Raw genomic sequence first — 21,788 nt, forward strand, 5'->3', positions numbered from 1 at the left:
TTGTGCCCCATGCCAGGAGTATTTTGAGGAGAGCGGTAAAATAGACTTCATCTCCCACATGATCTCTACAGATTTCCATTCCACCATTTTAAGTAAAGCCTCTGTGCTTTCAGTGCTGTTGTAGTTGGAGAAGAGAACATCTGGATAAATGATTAATGAACTTGGCCCAGTGCAATACGCCAGACTGCTTGAATGTGAGCTCCCTTCACTCTACGCACTTCTAAAGAGCACATTGGTCTGAATATTGCAAACTTCAATGTTGTCTGTGGCCTTTAAGGTCAGTGTTCCTATTGAACTGTACTTTGTAGAAAAGGGGATTTTTGCTCTCGCTAACATCTTCAACCCTAATGAAAAGAAAAATGTACACGTGCCATCCTGACAGAAGAAAAAGAAAATCGATACTGTACATCACGATGATAACCTGCTGACAGACCTTTCATTTTATAGATGCAAGACCAGATATTTTCATCACTCAGAGGAGCAGATTATATCATCTCCTTTTCTGCATCACTCTTATCCCTTTCTAGGAAGTAGAACATTCTCGTTTTGTTGTTTTTGATGGTGTCCTTTATAATTTAATAGCATAGTATTTCTTATCTTCAAGGACTATTATGAAAACTTAGAAGCTTCTGTTTTAAATACAATCTCTAGAGTTAAGGTTGGGGAGCATTTTCCTTAAGAAGTGATCTTGATCCTCAAGAGCTGGCCGACGCGAAATTAGATTTTTAGTTATATTTTGATAAATCGTACAGAGATAATACCCCATTTTGTAGGCTGAACTGCTTCCTGTAACAATTACAGAGCAAAACATTTCAGTATTCCAGGAAATACTCACAGAGGTCCATGGAAATAGGAAATAGCTCGGTCAAAAATGATACAGGCTTGCATGGATGAGGACAACACTGATTCAGAAGTTTCCAGAAGCCTAAATTGTGTTTCCAGCCTTGAGGCTGTCTGAACTGACACATTAGCCAGGCTTGATTTTATCCGCACTGACATGCAATAAAACTGTCGCTCTTGAAGTTCATTGCCTTGTAATTCTTTTACATAATTCTGCCGCGGTTGTTCATAATGCGTTTTCTGTAAAAGTTGGTAAGGTGTTTTTAATGTAGTTTAATTGCAGTTTGGCACTGGGCAAATGAAAAACGAAATGGCAAGGAGGGCATTATTTAATAAAAATGCTGTCAAAATGTACAGAAACCTGAGCGTTTTATTCAATTATTATGTTTGCATCGTAATGTGTATTCTTTCTTTTAAAGCCTGATAGCTTCAGACGCGTCTTTACAGTCTCTAATTCGATTGTACCGGTTAAATGACGACTGGATGAGTGCATCAGCAATCTTAACAGTGTGATTCCTACCAGAGTTCTCCTCTAACATTTTTCTCTTTTTATCATTGAAACTTTCTCCTGCCTGATCTAAGAAAGCCTTAATCTATTCTCTGGGGGCAACATCTGCTACATTTCCCATGCTTTTGTGTAGAGTACATCATCCCTCTATACACATCTAAGCCATGCCTTGTTTCATGTTGACGAGATTTTTCAAGTGCTCTTGCAAAAACTAAATGTTTTTTTTCCCCATTTAAAGAAGAATAAAAGGTGTCATATATATATATATTCATTTACACTTTTAAGTCATTGACAGATAAACCTGTTTTTTTTTTCGTTTTACGAAATCAAGTTTACTTCAACAGTTCTTCAACTATCTGTTCTGATCAAAGTTGCATTCTGGAGTCTCGGTTTCTCAGGCTCCTGTTCCGAGAAAGAAAAAAAATCGCATTGCCTTTTATTTTCCGAGTCTTGTGCTTCCATATGCCTGCTGTTCATTAAAAACGTAAGGTTTTTCATTCTTTCACTGAGTTGGAAACCATAACCTAGCTTTTAAAACACGAATCACCGATAAGAGTGTCTTCAACTTATTCTTTCGTCTTGTTCAGCGATTAGCAAATTGAACGATTTCGTTTGCTAGGGACTACATGTTTTGCGCATCTCGTACTTGAAACGGGGCTTTTTAAATAATGAACGTGCGCGCAGTTTCCATGGTGGAGCTTTCAAGTTTTTAATTTTAATCCCCGATGTTGGTTCTAGAAATTTAAACGCAGCCATTTGCGTCAAAGATGTACGGTCCTGCGCAGAGGTTGGCAGGCAGCGGCGATGTTTGCTCGATGAAGCAAGGACGGCGTTACGGGCTGGTGCGAACCAGATGGAGCCTCGTAATTCCTAAAAGTGATATACCCCCGCTGAGAGGAGCTCCACAGTGCGCGGCAGAGGGGAGGGTGGTGCGCCATCAACCCAGCCGCGGTCTGGCGGTGTCTGCGAAATTCCTGCAGTCTGCTGACTCGCAGAGGTCAGGGGAGTGACGGTGGGGGCTGGGGGTTTATTCTTTGTGAGCGCCGCACGTAAAAAGTGACAGCTGTATGATAATTAGCTGCATTCTAAGCCGCTCTGAACGCGCATCGAGGCGCACGGAGGCGACAGGTGGCTTTTCGGCTCAAGGCATTACAGAGCTGCAGCGAAGCGTGTTACTCCGTGCGCGGCGAGGCACGCGTGGGTTTGTTTGGTCAGTGTTTCCGAGAGCAGGCAGCGCTTGTAACACGGGGAACGATGCGCTTCTAAAAAGAACTAGGTTTTTTATTTTTTGTTTCGCCTCTTCTCGCTCTTCTTTCGTGGTTTAGCGTCCCATGTTTTTGGATTGTACAAATATAGGGAAGATGAAGATTTTCGGCAGGTTGGATTACACGCTGGTGAGTTAAATGTGTTCCATTGCTTTGTTGGTTTGGCTGCCGTTGTTTGTTTTTTTCCGTATTGGATTGTTTTTCCCGTTTGATTCCAAAATACGAACGAGTTTGCGTGGATAGATATACTTTGTCGCTGCTGCTTTCAAAGTAACGTAGAAGAAAAAAAAATGTTAGGGTTCTGTAAGTATTGAGAAGGTGATGCATTTTCATAAAGCAGCTAATAGTCTAATCAAATTGTATTTTTGTTGTTTATCGTGAAGTTTTCGACTGCTTCTTGTACATTTGCATGAGACGGGCTTTAAACTTAGGAAGCCTTTGGAGGCTTATAATAAATAATACGTAAAACTATACTGTACTGATTTCACATTAAAACCTTGAGATCGTGTGCCCCCAATTAATAGTTTTACAGTACATCCTTGCAGCGCTAGTATCCACCTAATTATTGCTTCATTTTTTTACTAACTGTAGTTGGTAGTTCTTTTGCGTACTCACGTATTGGATGGTTTTTCCCTATTCCTTTGTACCGTAAGTTACACGTTTTTGTGTGTTTTTACTCTGTTGGTACTGCATGCTCTATACAGTTCGGTGAAAAAGTATTTGCCCCCTTTCAGATTTTCAGAATTTTTGTATGTTTGCGCCACCGAAGTTCAATAGAGCTTCATGTGGGTTCTATCGATATAGAAAGAGCCCAAGTGAATAAAATAGGGGTTTTTGGTGCTTGTTTCAGCATCTAATGTCATGTCCCACTGAAGAGATCTACCCGAAGACCGTTGAAAAAGTCATTGATGTCTATTAGTCTGGAATAGGCTACAGAACCATTTCTTAAGATCTGGGGCTCCACCAGTGCACAGTCAGTGACACAGTCTTGAAATGACAAAGATTTGGGACGATAACGGATCTTAGAGTGGCCATCCTGCCAAAATCACTCTAGGATCACACCATAAAACCATCCAAGAGGTCAATGAGTATCCCAGAACAACATCCAAGGACCTGCGTGTCTCTCTCTACCCTTGGTCTAAGTCAGTGTTCATGACCCCACCAGCAGAAAAGCATTGGGTAGGATGGGATTCATGGGAGCAGAAAGCATGGCTCACGAAGAAGAACTTTGATGCTCACCTGAATTTTGCCAAAAGGCCCCTTGATGATTCCCCAATCTTCTGGGGGGAATGTTATGTGGAAACAGGGGTCAAAAGTGGCACTTTCCAGGCTACATAGGAGCTGTTATACCCGGCAGGAAACCGAGCACTGCATCCCACAGTAAGAACCTCATACCAGCGTCAAGCATGGTGGTGGTAGTGTCATGGTCTGGGGATGCTTTGCTGCCTCAGGACCTGGATGACCTGCCATTGTTGAAGGAATGGCATTCTGTCTTGTATCGGAGAATTCTAGAGGAGAATATCGGGTGGTTCTCAGTTGAGGCTGGAGCACACTTGGATCGGAACCATACAAGTATGTGTACAAGAGAATGGGTGAAGAAACAGAAATTGAGTGTTTTGGAATTGCCGGTTCGAAGTGTAGAATTAAACCCCAGAATAATGTGCTGGCAGAGGCTGAAGTGAGCTGTTCATGCTAGAAAACCCTCAAATGTTATTGAGTTGATGCAGTTTGTCATGGAGGAATGTGCCGGAATCCTACACAGCGATATGAGACACTGATCACCATTGACGGGAAGTGTTTGGCTGCAGTTACTGCAGCTAAATCTGGTGCAACCAGTTACTGAGTCCAGGGAGACGCTAGCGTGTTCACACAGGGGCGTTGGATATGGGTTATGAAGTAAGCAAAACGCACAGCTGCCTTTATACAGTACTGTATATCACTAGGACATACATGACTCTCAGTAGTGAAAACAGGCAAAAATTCAGAAATTCTGAATGGGAGCAAATACTGCTGTCATGGAACTGTATGCACATGCGTAAGATTTGGTGATTTTCTGCTTTACTCTTCAGTCTTCTGGGTGTCCAGAGACTGAAATGGTAGAACTTTTCATTTGAAATGTATGTGTGCTGTATATTCCTTCGTGGCACAGTGGTCAACATTGCTGCCGTGCAGCACTGAGGCCCTGGGTTCAATTGCTGGGGGGCTGTCTGTGTGGAGTTTGTATGTTCTCCCTGGGTTCTCTGGTTTCCTCCCACAGTCCAAAGACATGTCGGTGTACACGCCTGTGTCTGTGTGTGCTCTGTGATGGGCTGGCATCCTGTCCATTGTGCATTGTGCCTGTGGCTGGGATAGGCTCAGCTCCCCTCACAACCCTGTTTTGTTTGAAGGGCTTTGAAAATGGCTGAATGGATGGATATTCCTGGTAAGGATTGTGGCATCTTGGACGTTTTCCCCGCAACTGTAGAGCTCCCATACATGGACACAAAAGGACACCAATTAAGAAATCCACATGAGCCCAGGGAGAGACTCGGCCCAATTCAGAATCTACCATAACCCGAGACCTCAGAGCGATGAAGCACCAGTAATAGCTGCCATCCCTGCTGTGCCACATCATTTGAAACAGTTTTTTAATTTAAATAATTTATTTAAGCTAGCAGTGGCAATCATTTGCAGGTGAATGAACTGACTTCATACAGGGTGAGCCAGTACACGTGTCTGCAACTCCACTGTTAACTAGGAGAACTGCTGCTGCAAGCTAGGACAAGTAAACTTGAAAAATGCAGAACATTGCCGATTTAACATTTTTCATTATCTGTTGTAAATGAGGAGAGACGATACTTCATGAATTTTAAGTTCCAGGTGATTTTCATCTTCATGGGGTTGAATGCATGACTGACCCGATGTGCTTTTTTTCCCTGTTCCTATTTGGCTGTATAGTGAAGGACAGAGTGGAAGATATTTAAGCACCATGGATAGCGCCAGATCGTTGTTAGAATGTGCTGAGGCTAAAGAGTTACATGTGAATTTTAAAATAGTGACAATACTAACATTTACGTTTCGTTCCTGGTTCCATGGATATGATTTTGTGATGGAAGCCCACAGTTTTGTATATATTTCCTTTCATGTCATGGAGCATGTTGCAGGTAAACTAATGATTGTTTCCAATCGAGTCTGTTACGAATAGTGACATTTGTACTGTACCTTTTAATAACAGATCCATTTTAGTCTGTGCTTTTGTGGGATCTAGCCACGGAAACACAAGAAAAGGTTATAATTGTTTGGCTGGTAGTTACTTGATAAGATGAGCTCATGTAGATATTTACTGAAAAAGAGTAGGGTATGAGTATCTGTGTTTCATTATTTAAATAGTCATCAACATTTATAAATGTTTAGTACAGTTCTAGTTTGTTTATCAACAAAAAAGCTGGTTTTATCAGAGCGTGTCGAGCCAGTTTATAAATAAAATTATTTTGTATACAATTATCAGTTTGCTTTAAAGAAACTTAAAAAATCCAAAACTGGCAAAGTGCTGAACATCCCATCATTAAATGGATGAAGTATCATTTGACAGTTTAACTAGAAAGCTCTGCTAAGTCTTGAGGGCTCCAAAGCTGTCTTACTGTCATTTGATATCATCTGACATTTCTCAGAATGGCACAATTTAATCCATTTAATTTATGGAATAGCTTAAGTGAACATCGTAATAAAATATATAGGCACACATTGCTGTTGTCCGCCAGTGTACAGTAACAAGGGCATCCATGTAATTTATGAAAAAGTATTACTAATAGTGCAATAGACATCCGACACTATTTAAATAAGTATAATACACAATAGCATGTGCATTATTTACACATACAGCCTGTGGGACGTTTTTCAAAGCGTGATCCTAAAAGAAACTTAATCTTAATCACTAACATGTTGGAGAAGCGTTTTGAATTCTGTTTGAGTTCAAATGAAAATTCAGGAAGCTGCATCAAAACGATAGATGTGACATGATTCTCGTTTGGCCAGATCGTAAAAGAGACATGAAACCGATGCATAAGGATCTTGTATCCCTTATTCCATGGCCTGTTTTTCAGTGCTGTTCCCACAAGCTCTTATTAGGATACTGTAACTTAGTCACCCCTTCTTTCCCTGGGCATTTTAACATGTGTTCAGTTGTTTGTGATGCCACGAGGTGTTCTGGCTGAAACAGAGCACTGTCATAAGCGATATGGGGCATCCTCTCACAACGTCTGACCTATTCCTGTCCTATTACATCAAACATGTTCTCATTTGTAATTTATAAAACCACGTTCTTCCTCTCCTGGCCTTGCAGGCTCTCATTAAGGTTTAAAGTTGTCCAGCTGGTGTCAAGATTATGAGGCCTAACTGCTATGGTACTGCCTGGCAGTATTTTGGATATGTACAGTATGGATGTTACATCTAACCCAAGCCTTCAGATATTCTGTGAGGTGGTGCACTTTGTTTAAAATATAATGGTTGATCATGTTTAACTTTAGGCATATGGGAATACAGTAAATACTTAATCTGTGCAGATTTTCCTACCACTTAATTACAATGCCTTTCAGTGGGAGATATACATTTGTGGTTATTATACAGTACATGGAGTTTTTGTTCCTTTTTTATTAATGATGCTATGGGAGTCTGTCTTTTCTCTAGTTCATTTTGTGTATTTCATTAAAATGGTTAGTCTGATCATCTAAAACCTGAGCATCCCATTAGAGAATTCTAAAATCCACATATCCACACAAAGTCAAGGTCCAAAGCAAATCGATGTCCGTCTAAGAGTGTGTGTTGTGTAATGTGGGCTCTTCAGGACAGAATATTTCAGTTTTATTCCGTTCCATTTATGTTGGCTAATATCTGGAGTGTGTTGCTGTTGGTGGACAGCGATGAGACCCCACTAAAACAGCATTTTTTTCCCCCACAAAAGTGTGCATAACCCCTACATTGATGGTGTTGTCACGTTTGTGCTTTTAGACTGGATTTCACATGTTTAGTTAGATGTGTAAAACAAAAAGTAAATATATAGTATTTATAAAGCAAATGATGTATTACTGCTACAAAAATTGGCCAGACACTATATTTTTGTTGATCAAATTTAGGATGATATGCATTTTCACCATGTATGTCTAAATTGATGTGCTGACATTTTGAAGAGATTTCAGTTTGTACCTGAAATATATTTACCTTGAAATGAGTGTCTGTTCTGTATATTTTGAAATTTTAAGTCCCTTGTTAAAATTGCTGTGCATATCCCCGGTGAATGGTTCTTCGTGTCTGGTATTGATCTAGGAAGGGAAGTATGGAAAATTCTGGCCACAGTGAGCCCACGCAGCTGTAGTGTTGGCAGTTTTTGTGCAGGAGCTGAAAATGCAGCAGCTGATGCCACAGTTTCTGCTGAGGGCTGGTTATGCAACAGCCTGCGTCAGACAAGCAGACGTGTCTGGTGGGACGTCTAAAAGGTTGCTTGGATGAATCACGCAGAAAGTGTCTTTTTAATACATTTGACACACTAGTGCTTATAATGGAACCCAGCTGCAAGTCTTTAAAAGCTAGATGGCACAGTAGGTGTCCTTGTTTTTTAGGGGAGGGATTCAGTTTTGCATTTTGGCCTTTTCTTCCTAGGCAAAATGCTTAAGATGTGTAATTTTGCTTAGTCGTTAGAATGTTTTTCCCATTTTCACTGCATTATAGGTACAGTAAAGATCAGCTTTCACTTGCTAAAAAAACATAGTAGTTTCCTAATTTAGGCAAAATCCTTGCACTATGTAAGAATGTTATAGCTACACTGTTAATGTGAGCTTGCCACATTAATTAACTACATTAGACCATTTGCCATAAATGATCAGTTATTTATTTGGCTGTAGTGACTATCTTGTTCCTTGCTGATGCCTTGTTTCTTCAAGCCACTTTGAGGGTACTCTTTCAACTTCTCTGGAGTCGCACACCCACCCTCAATGCGAAAGGTTCCTAGAGACTCTCCAGCAAAAAGTCTGGAAGTGAACCCCAAATCGGTAAATTACTAGCAAACAAACGAGATCAGCCAAATGACTTCATCTCAAATTTAACCTTTCCAATGATCTTCCACCGCTTCAGGGTGGTGCGGTCGCTCTGTGGCTCAGCATCTACGCCTGTGGCTGGGAGGTTGCCAGTTCGTATCCCACGGCCGGCAGAAGAATCCTACTGTGTTGGGCCCCTGAGCAAGGCCCTTAACCCCAACTGCTCCATGGGCACCGTATTAATGGCTGACCCTGCGCTCTGACCCCAAGCTTCTCTCTCTGTCTGTGTGTCTCGTGGAGAGCAAGCTGGGGTATGCGAAAAGACAAATTCCTAATGCAAGAAATTGTATAGGGCCAATAAAGTGATCTGATCTTAAGTGTATGCTACTGCATATGACACAATTTCACTTGAACTGTAGTGCATAGAACAGCTTTTACCTTAAAGCTATGGTAGAGAACGTACTGGAGCTGTCTCAAATGTCACAAAACAAACGTGTATGGAGTAAGACGTCTTTCGGTGTGTCTGTGCAAGTGAATTCTTCATTGCATCCTACTGTAATGTGCTAAAACATGCTGGCCTCAATATTTATTTCTTGATATATATTATGGCTTTGAGTATTAATGTACTCGGGACTATTCATATGACTTATGATGGCGAGATCAAATTGGCCACTGTTCTCGTAAACATTCATTTCCTTCATTCCATTTTTTAAATGTATTTCCTGCCTTTTATAGGGCTAGTTGGGTTGAAGTGTATCCTCTTGTCTATAAGCTTTCTTACTTTATTATGATACTCTGCTTGCTTTATACAAAGGGGTATAGAAGAAATAGTAAAAATACTGTTTGGTGCACAAAACAGTCTGCTCATTAGCCTCACGTTTAAAAAAACCACTTAGTTTTGAATTTTAAAATGGAGATTCTACCTCAGGTTCATATCCTATTCCAAAAAACTTTTTTTTCCCTAATCGTAAGTTAAAAACATGGCTGCAGACATTGCATTCGCAACATCATTGTTTTTTTCCTCCACCCAGAGAGACAGTGTGAAGTGTGTGGGCAGGTTTTGTAAAGAGGCAGTGTCGCCGTGTCCCAGCTGAATGCCTGTTTTCGCTTCTCAGCCCTAGCAATTTAACAGAAGGCATGAACAGAAGCCACCCTCCCACACATCCTCTATGATTAAATTTGCTTTGTGAGTACATCCAAAAGTTGGTTTTTCTACAAAAACATGCATCTCTTCTGCTAAATTTCTTCTTCGAAACTGCCTTAAAACTTGAAGAAGCTTCCTTTGAATAAAAACTGGATGCTAATTAAGAATTGACCAAATTTCCAGGCTTATGTGTCTTGTTTAGGAGTACAGTTTTAGTGTACTGTTTGAATCCATGAATCACATTGCCTCTACAGTCTTGGCATGGAGAAATGACAGGCAAACACCGAGCTTTCCACCAAGATCAGTCTGAAAGGCTTGTGAAAGGGGATGACACTTCCCAATGAAAAAACCCCACAGATAGCCAACATTGCTTCAGTGAACAGCCTGTTGGATGGTTAGTGATGTCTTGTCAAATGAGGACTATCAGGAGGTAGCATAGTGATCAAATGTAAAAAAAGTATTAGGGTACATTGTGAAATCCTATGTACTGTACGTATTTATAAAGAAACATTGCTATTTCTTACATTACCTTGGGTTTTTAAATAAACCCAGAAGTATGCATTTCTGTACAGCAGTAAAATTAATTTGCATATTTAACATCTAATGCACTAACGGAACATTCAGATCTAGTGGATTTAATGAAATCAGAGCTCCAAAACTAAAACACAGAAAATGTGCACATTCATTTTGAAGAATCAGTATGAACTTGACACACTTTCAACTTAAAAACATGACAGAGTTAGCATGAGGAGCATTACTGATCAGTAACAATCCCGTAGCATTGATGTACTGTACAGTATGAACCTGATCAGCTTCCAGACAGGTGGAGTGGTGGAGTATCCCACAGGTCACAGAAGATGGCAGTCTCCTCTTTCAGCAGTTAACAGTGTCACTGTACCCGTGAACAACACCCAAGCATGAAGATCATCAGGTTCCAAATGGGTGAGATGGGTCAAATGGTCTCCTCTCATTTTCTAGTTGGTTAAATTGATCCAGCGACCTCATTCATACATTTCTCGAGAGGAACTAGGGTATTATTTTTAACAGCATGGCTGGGTAGCTTGTTCCCCACTCCCACAACCTTTTTAGTAAAGAAGTGCCTCCTGCTCTGGGTTTTAAAAGCACTTCCACATACAGTAGTCTCCACTACTCTACTCTACTCTACTCTACTCTACTCTACTCTACTCCACCGCTGCCGTGGTAGAATTCTGGCCATCACAGAGGACAGTCGCCACCCCGGGCATGAGCTCTTCACCCCACTGCCCTCAGGCAAGAGATATAAGAGCATACGGACACTTACCACTAGATTCTTCAATAGCTTCTATCCACAAGCAGTGAGACTGGCGAACACATTTAGCCATGCCCCTCGGACCTCACCTACACCATCACCATCTACCTCTTTATGATTTCTTGTCTATTGCACATCTCCAGTCATCGTTTACACGTCTGTATTGTTTACATTCAAACTGTCTACATGTTTACTTGCACATTGTCTATTGTTTGTTTGTACATTGTCTTGATGCACTGTTTGCACTTTGTCTTGTTTTTTACACTTGTTTTACAATCGAGAGACTTTCTGTAAGTAAGAATTCCATTGTACCAGTACCGGATACATATGGCAATAAAGTTCAAGTTCAAGTTCACTTTGAACTCCATTTCATTGTTCATTGAAAAACAAATCTTCTTCTGGGTTGACGTTGACAGTGCCTTTAAGGACTTGAGGGCTTGTATCGGATCCCCTCGTAGTCTTCTTTATTCAAGCTTAAAAAGGTTCAGGTCCTTCAGCCTGTTAAGTGTAGGACATTCCTTAAGCCCTGGGATGTATAGAATTCAGAGCAACAGTACCTTTTTTTTAAAAAACATGGTGACCAAAATTGAACATAATATTGTAAATGAGGCCTTGCTAGCGCATTGTACGTTTTTAACATCCAGTAACATCACTTGCTTTAAATCTAATCTTCAGATCTTAACATTGTTTGCCATTTTCACTGTTTCCCCACATCGTCTGGATGTAAAGGACATGTCAACGTAATCGCTGCGAAAAAAGACTTAAGGAGCCCCCTGCTCCATGCAGATGCAGAGCTCCAAGCGTTCTAATGCTGTGCTGAATCTTTCTGCCTGCGATGTTTTGTGCTGTAGCTACTGCCATCTGAAAACGATTTCACAGATCTCAGGAAGGCGATGGCAGTGATGATGGTGATGGAAGAGCCAGGGTGCCGATTATCTGCCTTCTATAACGAGACCTGTCCCACATCAAGACAGTTTGCTAGTTTCTTTGGACTGATCTGATTATTTAAACTGCATCTCTCATTCTCCAGGGAATTTCTCTTGCTGATGGACCTGTCAGAACGATCCTCGTTACTCGGAGTCATATCCATCTTTGTTCTTGCATCAGTTAAAATACTCCTTTTCAAATATGTTTATACGTACTCTTACTCAATTCGTTTTGGCACTTTTAACTCGAATACCAAACACTGTGCACTTGGCATTTTTATGAATTCACATCTCCGTCTTCAAATGCTTGAGCTCAGAAGTTTCTTGATTAAGTTATAGTACAGCTATACTGCTACATATGACCAATTTGTGTTTGTCATGTTTTGCAGGACTTCTCCTATGATGACTCTAAAGTGGAGTTCAATGTGGATGCTCCGAATGGTGTAGTCATGGAAGGGTATCTCTTTAAGAGGGCCAGCAATGCCTTCAAGACATGGAACAGGTAATTAGTCTTGCTCCTTTGTCCTGCTGAGAGATGATTTCTCTGAAACGCTCACTCCGAGTATTTTATCGAAGACAGATCTTGTGCTCATTGTCCTGCTGTGCCCCAATAGGAAATAAGGTATTTTTTAAATGTCAAAATGTGATTCTAGATGTTTAGCATCAGCCCGATGGCTGTAAACATTTTCCAATGTTGTGCTTTGCAGAGTGTGCAAATTACCAATTATAAAGATATCTGCTCATTTTCAATTGGATTTTATCAGATGATGACAATTTTACAGCGTGACCACTCTGTGATTGTTTTTTTTTTCTGCCCTCAAAATTTCTAAATTGTCATTTGTAGTCAGCTTGGCTCACTGCTCCAAATCACATGCAGAACAACATACAGGAGTCTTCTGACTTGCCCATCCACTGCAAGGCAGTGCTTCTCTTCACGTTGCAAACCCAGGGTGCTAATTGCATGCCCAGGGAGTTTATGAGGTTCCATGATGGACATTACCTTTTACTGAAAAAAATTCTCTTATTGAACTTGAAGAGAGTTTGTTGGTGAGGGGAAAAAAGCTAGCACAAGCACCCTGTGAGTAATTATGTTGAAATGTAGGTGCACATACAGTATGTTTTAGCAGCAATATAGATTGGGCTACATTTAAGTAAAACCAAACTAGAGGGTCATACGAGTTTTGTTTCTTGGGATTGTTTGGAAATATGGTTCCACTGGCCATCTGCTTTTAAGGAATCGCCTAGTAAGGCGTGGCCTGACCATGTAAAAGAAAGATTTTTTAGCTGACTGGGTATACCATTTTTGAACACAACCCAGATCTCGGTAAATAAAAGGGCAAACACACAAGTTGGGATCCTAGGGTGGCTACTCACAAACCAGTGATCTATGGGCCGTAAATAGACTATACTGTATGAGCAAATAGTGCTCTGTGCCTTCACATGTTTAGCTAGTCAGGAACTCCTTATTTTTTCGTTTGTAATTCAGTTGCTTCTGTTGGGTAAAATAGGTCAAGATGCTTTACAAGGATGAGTACCTCTGATTCTCCTAAACACAGCTTATTGGCTTTGATTTGTGCCTTAGCTCTATTAGTTGAACTGAATCGATCAATTGGGCTCTTAAAAACTAGGTGTCCAAGTGTTTGGTATATAGTTCTGGAAGAATGTTTCAGGGGGAAAAAGCAAACAAGAACACTTGTTTTGTTCTAGAACTGCATTGCAGTATTTTAGTTGATGAACCAGTGTGCAGATTGCATGTTTTTTGGCCCATTTTCACCTTGGATGTTTTTTTTGAATCTGAATATGATTCATTATTACGTAAGTGGCTTTTTTCAGCTACTAGTGGAAAGTGTGTGTCTGCAGCGTTGATCTGGGCTGTCGAAGATCAGATCTGAAAATCATTATTGCCCATCTTCCATTCCTAGTGAAAGACACCTTGACAGTGATGGATGTGAACCCTTCTTGTGTTAAGTGAATCATCAGAAATGTCTCCACAGAATAGAATTTCATGGGGCACACCTCTGTCTTGAAAGTGACATCTGGTCCTTTTTTTCTTTTGTAGGAGGTGGTTCTCAATACAAAACAGTCAGCTGGTATATCAGAAGAAGCTGAAGGCAAGTGCATTGTTATTGTGTTCTGCTATACATTTCCAGACAGTTTATAAGTATTGGTCCAGTAGACTCTTCTTCTACAGGATCTTGAAAGGAGCTTGATCTTTAAAGCACACGTTGGAGCTTTACAAATTGAGCATTGCCATTAGCATCCCATATTTTTTCAATTTTGACATTTTGTTTCTTAAAATCATACGTTACAAGTTCACCGCACTCACTTTCAAGCTCCTGGATTTCACAGACAGATGTATAGTGACAGATAGAGTTCCATCAGGAATGTTCTCCGTCTGACAATGCTTACAGCTCCTGGAGAAATTCAACAGGAGCTGCTGGAGACAGCACTGCATCAAACTTAATCTGACCCCTGTGAAAGACATTAGACAGCAGCCTCAAGAACACACACTCTTGTAGGTTGTTCTGAAAGCTATTGCTCCCAAGTTTAAAACGTATTGGTTTATGAACTTATCTAGGTCTAGGAATTCACATCCATTCCAAATGGTTGTTAGAACTTAGTAAACCATAGTTCCTAAATTAAAATATTAGGACATTTTAGATAACTGCAGCTGAAGACGTATCCAGTTGGAATTGTGGCTCCAAACTTAAGGAGAGAAGAACTGGCTTGTTGTTGAATCTGGGTAGATCTCCTGATCTGCGTGGTAACAGGGGGATCGTCAGTGGTCCACCAGCCAGTGGCAGCCAACTGGAGAGCTGACTGCAGCCTCTCCCATGCAAGTTAATGGGTCTTTTGTCTGGAATGATTTAATGTTTAATCTTTTCACATCATGAGCTGAAATCTAAATTGGTGATTTTTGTAAAAGGCTAGAAATTCCAAAAAATCACAGTTAAGCGCCAGTAAAAAGACACGGCTTTTGTTGCAAAGATGATGACCTTTGGTCCTGATCTTATCTACAGGCTGCCTTGGGCTGTTTTTTTAAGTTTTTCATCTTTTCAATTAACCCTCTATTGTGTATATCTTGTGTATACCTGTAAGTAGGCTAATTATTTTATGCCATACGTTTCTAGCTACTAGAAAGTTGTTACTAGCTCTCACAACTGGGGTCTGCAATTGAGCTAAATAAACATATGAGATCTGAAAATCATGTATTAAAAAAAGCTGGGATTTGTCAATAGAGAATGAAGTTCAGCAACTGGGAAGTGAGTGGAAACAAAATCCAGCATATTTTGTGACTTTTCAGGGCTGCACTTGGGGATCCTATATGAGGTCACTCATGCCAAATATTCATGAAGTATCTTGAGCTCTGCGACTGTTCTGGCTGCCTGTTTGAGTGACGACCCTGTGATTTGTTTCGAACAGGATGCCCTTACAGTGGTGGTTGAAGACTTGAGACTGTGCTCAGTCAAGCCTTGTGAGGATATCGAGAGGAGGTTCTGCTTCGAGGTCGTCTCCCCAACAAAGTAAGGCCAGATCCTTCAGACACAATGTGGAAGAAGCTTCCATAAAATGGTCTATCAGAAACCCTTTAGGACATAAGGAAATAGACGGTTGATTGTAAGGCGGAGACATTTGTTCTCATGCAGGACATGAAAATTGTCATGTTTACACTTTTGCTATTGAGCAAACCTTTTCTGTTAAGGATTACATAACTACTGCTATGCAAAATCTAATTGCTCTCGATTGCTGCTCACACACAGGAGCTGCGTTCTTCAAGCAGAGTCGGAGAAGCTGCGCCAAGCTTGGATTCATGCGGTGCAGGCCAGCATCGCGTCCGCCTACAGAGAGAGCCCAGATAACTACTATGTGGAGGTGATTTATTGTGAAGGCACTCGCGGTACTTTAGACCACTGCATCGTCATTTCATGCACACCAACGGCGAAAAATTCAACTTCTACTTTAAGATAAGATCTTATGCTTTAAATGTTTTTCCTGCTGAAAGGGAGTCATACTGTGGAGAGGTCAAATAGTTTAACATGACCATGGACACTGTCCTTCAATTATCTACATCATCTGCAGATGTGGGTTAAGGCTTGTATAAGCCCTGAGAAAAACAGGAGCAACACTGAGCTGTTGGAAAGTCAGTTATGAGACTCGGATCTGCACTTGTGACACAGCGCACTTTGTCGCTGCGTGTACCCTTGGAGATATCAGTCTGGAGAAGTGTGAAGTTGTCCACTTGGCATGCAGATTGTTTTAGAGCATGGAAAAAAAAGCTTTTCCCTTCCCATTGTCATCACCTCGTGTGGTTATTCCTTTGGCCTAAAACACTCATGTTGTAGTGAACTCTATGGTTGTCTCAGACTGGCCTAATTTTACCAGTATGACTATAAACATTTCAACATTAAGACCAACAGTGGAATTAATCAGCTTGTTGAACTGAAGGCTTTTTCCAAGAGTAGAAAGGCCAGCGTTAGGAACTATCACCTGCTGGATAGCATCATGGGACAACTGTTCAACAGGACCAGGAAAAAATGCCCCATACCTTGTGGCAGCTTATCCAAGTGCCAGCTATATCCTGAGCTGTCTTAACACCAACACCAACACCACCTCCACCAACAACAACATAATTCCTCACACTTATATAGCACTTTTCTGGACACTCAACTCAAAGCGCTTTGCAGGTAATGGGGACTCTCCTCCACCACCGCCAGTGTGCAGCATCCACCTAGATGATGCAATGGCAGCCATAGTGCACCAATACACTTGCCACACACCAGCTCTCAGTGGGGAGGAGAACAGAGTAATGAAGCCAATTCAGAGATGGAGATAATTAGGAGGCCATGATTGGTAAAGGCCAGGGGGAAATTGTCAGTATCAGGTTTGTGGGTACTTGGGACTCTCCACCACCACCTGTGTGCAGCCCTCACCTACATGATGTGACGACAGTCAAAGTGCACCAGTACGCTCCGCACACACCAGCTCTCCATGCGGAGAGTGATGAAGCCAGTTTGTAGACGCTTTCCAGGAACTACTATAGCTGCTTAACCGCACACCCTGCTGTTGTCCTCAGAGGCTGGACCGCACTGCCTCCCCCTCTACCAGCAGCATAGACTCGGCCAGCGAGTCGCGGGAGCGCAGCGTCAAGGGGGAGAGCATCCTCCAGCGCGTGCAGACCATCCCCGGCAACGAGCTGTGCTGTGACTGCGGCCAGGCGGACCCCCGCTGGGCCAGCATCAACCTCGGCATCCTGCTGTGCATCGAGTGCTCGGGCATCCACAGGTAGGCTGCACCCCGGCTAGTGCTGATCACCCGCTCCTCTGAGAGCGCCAGCTGGAGCCCCTGCTAAATAGCTGCCTGTCCAGCTCCAGCGCGCGCAGCTGAATTATCGCCTGCGGTTCGTTAGGAACGGTAAAATCCGTGCTTCTGCCGCTCCTGCCAGGCAGTTCTCCGATTGAAAGGTTGGCCCCCTGCTCAAGTGCGTAGCCCTCCCTCCAGTCCTTTCAAGCTTGCGCTGACTCGGGATAATGGAGCTTGCTCTTAAATTGTCTTGTCATGCCAAAAGCACCTCTGGAGGTTTTAGTGGTCTGAGTGTTTAATTATTTAGCCATTGTTGCAGAGGGCTGTTATTTCTTAGGTTATTAAAAATGCAAGAAGCTTCAGGGAAGAGGAGGTCTGTCTTCTTTGTTTGTTGGTTAGTAGTTTATTGCTCCAGGAGTCTTATTGAAATGCTTCATAACCCAGTGAATCAGGTCACACAACATTGCTGGGTGGTTTGGCTCAATCACCTACAACTGATTGTGTAAAGAATTCCCTCCTGTTTTATGCAAAGAAACAAGACTAGCCCTTTGGGTCATATAGATCAATTCCAGGATATTAACAGAGGTACCTGTCCTCCATGTAAGAAATGGTTATTTTAGAATCTGAATGTGATTTACCTTTTACTCAGTTGTCGTTCTGGCTTTTCTTCCAGTACAGCAGTCTCCCGTGTGCACAGTCAGTACCAGAATTGTTTATCAGTGCTTTATTTAGTTTTGTTAGGAATGTTTGAACAAAGTCCACACCAGATTGAAACCCCAAAACATTTAAGTGATTCCTTACATTTGTTGAAGATTGCTGCTTGCATGTAATGATTCATTTTTGGAGATGTTTAGAATCGGACGTCTTGTTTTATACGTCATCCCCTAGTGCTGGAATAGTCAGGAAAGCTTTAGTGAGTTGTAGAGTGGAAAGGGGCTCAAATACTTTGCTCTGTGAGGTTCATGCTTGTCGGAGCTATCTGAACATTTGGAAGGAATTTTGAATTTGGAGTCCCAAGGTGCCTACTACCATTTCATTGATTTTGAGTAGTAACGTTTCTCTCACCGATAACATTAACAGATGCTCAGGAAGTTGCAGGGGTAATTGCTCTGTGTGAAGCTGAGTATACCCTAGCAGCTGCTGCCACTGAGGCAGTTTGGCAAACCCCAAGATCACACCAGTGACTTCTGGGATTGGCACAGCAGGTTTCAGTCTGCATTCAGTGTCTTTCCTGCCCAAGTCGCCTGGGGAACCCTTGAAAAGATTTCCTTTTTCTAAAAGGAAGTAGTATATTTCAGTGCCCATTATAGTGTGGCCGACAGATGTCCGAGAATATTTTTAAAGGCTGCTCATCGGTGTTCTGATTAAACTCTGAAAGACATTTAATCGGATTAGGTCACATTCAACGCAGTTCTTCAAAGGGAGAGAGATACCATCACTTACTCATCAGCCCAGGGGTTACAAGTCTATGAGATAGTGTTATCCGAGAGAGGCAGAGACTGTTTGGGACTTCAGCAGTGTTTTGAAAGGATTAAAAATAGTTTGTGGGCTTAAAGATCAGAGGAACAAGATAATTGACTGGCAGAACCAGCAAACCCATCCATTTAACCTATGCTAACATACTGTGGACTATAATTCAGATGCACACTTTGTTATTGGAAGGGTAGCTATTTAAAAGTAGTCCCAGTTAGAGCTCTCAGAGAAGCATGCATCATCTGCACTAAGCAATTATCATCGCTTATGTAATCACAACTTTAGCAGCCTGATGAATATTCATGACTTCCCCCACTACAGCCTTCTCACACCGGGTTTCAGAATGAGTTTTCAGAAAGAATATATTTTGATGGTTCCATATTTGGGGGGCGGGGGGTTCTGTCATTGCCAGGATATTGAACAAGGACTTGGGTTTCGTGCATAGTATTTCAATTTACATGACGGTGGCACCCAACAGTCCAATTCAAAAGGCTGAGACCTCCGTGTGTAAGAATCTAATTGATTTTTTTTCCTTTAAAATATTTAAAGTAGTTTAAGGTACAGTTTTATGACTAGGCTGTTGAAAGAAGCAGATATTATGCTATTTCTCTGTAGGCTACGGGATTCTATTACAGCAGTGAACTGAAATTAGATAATGGCACGGGTTCCAAAATGTGACTCGGTAGTTTATTTAATTTTTTTAATCTTTACGTTCCTTCACACTCAAGCAAATGAAACATCTTTGTGGTTTTGTTCCTCCTCCTCCTCATGTGACAGCTAACGCCGGCAGTGCCCAAGCACTTTGTTGTGTGCTGCTATGCTTGTGTCTCGGGATTGGATATGATAGTTCTAATTTTGTATCTTGTTTTCTAAGCCACGGGCTCTTGTGTATCAGATGGCACCAGGTGCAGGACCTTTCGTGCTCTCTACCTAATCTCAACACCTTTCCGTAAAGAGAGGTGGAATCAATTGGATATCCATGTACTTTTGTTAATACTTCATTAATCCAGTTTACACAGTTAGCCTATCACATCTGAAATCTGCTATACATTCTGAGTCTGACAAAGGTGCCTACTTAAGAATCATTTCTGTGACACTTCTGTCTCTATTCTTGTTATTCAGGAGTTTGGGGGTTCATTGCTCCAAGGTCCGGTCTCTGACTCTGGACTCCTGGGAACCGGAGTTACTGAAGGTAGGTGTTCCCCCTAATTTCCGGTTTCATTTTCTGTTCTCCCCCCTTTTCCGCTCATCAGATGGCTGGACAGACTTTGCCTTTGCTTCCAGCTCATCCTCTCTGTCTACTCTTATTCCAGTCTGGACTGAGCAGTTCCTTTCTGCAATGGGCAGTGTGTTTAGGTTTCTGCAGTACTTTGTGGTGAACTAATCTTATCTGTGGTTATTCGTGCCAAGAATAGGTAACCTTTAACCACTAAAACATGTTGAGGAAATTTAGTGAATGGTTAGTTTTTGTTTGTACTGATGTCTCAGCAGCAATGAATGCCGTTAATAAAGTAAACTGTATTAAAAGTAAATTTTCATCCATAGTAACAGCTGCAGATATAATCCACACTGGGTGTGTTGACATTATTTACTATAGGATAAAATTGTGCTTTTTTTTGGTAAATGCATCTTTTAGACTGTGGAGTTTCCGGCTACAGTCTACGGTGTAGAACTGGCTGGCCTTCTGTTTTGAAGTCGATCTTTCTCCCCCCTTGCAGTTAATGTGTGAGCTGGGCAACAGCACCGTCAACCAGATCTATGAAGGCGCGTGTGAAGAGCTTGGCATGAAGAAGCCTGGACCCTCAAGCTCAAGGTGAACTTGAACAACAGGACAGGGGTTCGGATTTGGCTCTGCTAACCGATGGAACGAGTTTGTTGGCAGCTGGGAAAACAGGAGGAGTGAAAGGTTGTTCATTTTGACCTGGTGTCTAAAAGGCATAAAAAAATGTACTGTATATCCCTGGGGAGGATCTGGCTGTAAGTATTCTATCCCAGTAGAGGTCAAATCTGTTTCAGGTTCTTAGTTTCACATCGTCAGGCGGTCCTTGAAGTTCTACAGCTTTTTAAGGTGTTCCTATGACAAGTGTTTTTGCCTCCTTTCATAACCACCTTTTTTCGCGATCTGTTTCCCGTCTGTCAAGTATGGATCGGCGTGCTGGTGGCAGAACAGGGCCGGGCTGACCCGAATCGGTCCTCATTCGCTCTTCCTTTTTCCCCGATTTGGGTTCCCAGGCAGGAGAAGGAGGCCTGGATCAAGGCCAAGTACGTGGAGAAGAAGTTCCTGAAGAAGCTGGCGAGCGGGGGGGAGGCCCTGGCGGACGGCGAGCGCAAGGGGCGCCAGTGGCACGCGAAGAAGTGCCAGAGGCGCAACAGCTCTACGAAGGCGCCGAAGACCCGGCGGAAATACCGCCAGGACCCGGGAAGCGCTTCCCCGGCCACCCTGTCTTCAGGTATGGCCTTTTCCCAGCGCGGGTCGCGGGGTGGCTGCGGCGCCGGCGCGGGGAGCGTAGTGGTTAGGACTCCGGACGCCCAGCCCGAGGGTCGTGGGTTCAAATCCTGGGCGAGACACAGCCGCTGTGCCTTCGAGCAAGCAACTTCATTCAAAATGCGAGAGCTTGTTCATTGTTGAAATATGTGACGTAAAATAATAATGATCTTTAAAATACTACTAGGAATTTGGGTTGGGTCGAAGGTGGGCAGCTCTTTGGCACAGTGGTCAGCATTACTGCCTCCTGGGTTCAGTTCTGGATCTGGGGTCCTGTCTAGGTGGAGTTTGCATGTTCCCCCCCACGTTTGCATGGGTTCCCTCCCCCACAATCCAAAGACATCCTGGTTAATTGGCCCTGGTGTGAGTGTGTGCCTGTTTGTGTTTGATCCTCTGAGATGGACAGGGATAGGATCTGGCTCCCTCATGACAAAACTAATCAGTGTTTTTGTTTCCTTACCGTTTCCAGCAGTGTTGTACAGTATAAGGCTTGAATTGGGTAGAGCAAAGCCCTATTAATGGTGCCTACAAGAGCGGAAATAAAGCAGCA

The 21,788-nt window shown here is 42.3% G+C and overlaps 2 protein-coding genes across 2 annotated transcripts in view; both read left to right on the top strand.

Annotated features, from left to right (window-relative positions):
• LOC148817466 (arf-GAP with coiled-coil, ANK repeat and PH domain-containing protein 3-like) overlaps positions 1–2,358 on the top strand; it is a 130,467-nt gene extending 128,109 nt beyond the window's left edge. Inside the window, exon 10 of the mRNA XM_088938479.1 lies at positions 2,134–2,358. Within this exon, the coding sequence (XP_088794605.1) occupies positions 2,134–2,358 (225 nt within the window). The remainder of the gene's footprint in view (positions 1–2,133) is intronic.
• A 351-nt stretch (positions 2,359–2,709) lies between these two features.
• Positions 2,710–21,788, top strand: part of LOC148817467 (arf-GAP with coiled-coil, ANK repeat and PH domain-containing protein 3-like) — a 42,743-nt gene continuing 23,664 nt past the window's right edge. Inside the window, exons 1-9 of the mRNA XM_088938480.1 lie at positions 2,710–2,742; positions 12,369–12,481; positions 14,039–14,090; positions 15,403–15,503; positions 15,741–15,852; positions 17,054–17,262; positions 19,876–19,945; positions 20,472–20,566; positions 20,986–21,203. Coding sequence (XP_088794606.1) covers positions 2,710–2,742; positions 12,369–12,481; positions 14,039–14,090; positions 15,403–15,503; positions 15,741–15,852; positions 17,054–17,262; positions 19,876–19,945; positions 20,472–20,566; positions 20,986–21,203 — 1,003 coding nt within the window. The remainder of the gene's footprint in view (positions 2,743–12,368; positions 12,482–14,038; positions 14,091–15,402; positions 15,504–15,740; positions 15,853–17,053; positions 17,263–19,875; positions 19,946–20,471; positions 20,567–20,985; positions 21,204–21,788) is intronic.

This window comes from Atractosteus spatula, chromosome 20 (assembly GCF_055471065.1).
Source record: "Atractosteus spatula isolate fAtrSpa1 chromosome 20, fAtrSpa1.hap1, whole genome shotgun sequence".
Classification (NCBI taxonomy): Eukaryota; Metazoa; Chordata; class Actinopteri; order Semionotiformes; family Lepisosteidae; genus Atractosteus; species Atractosteus spatula.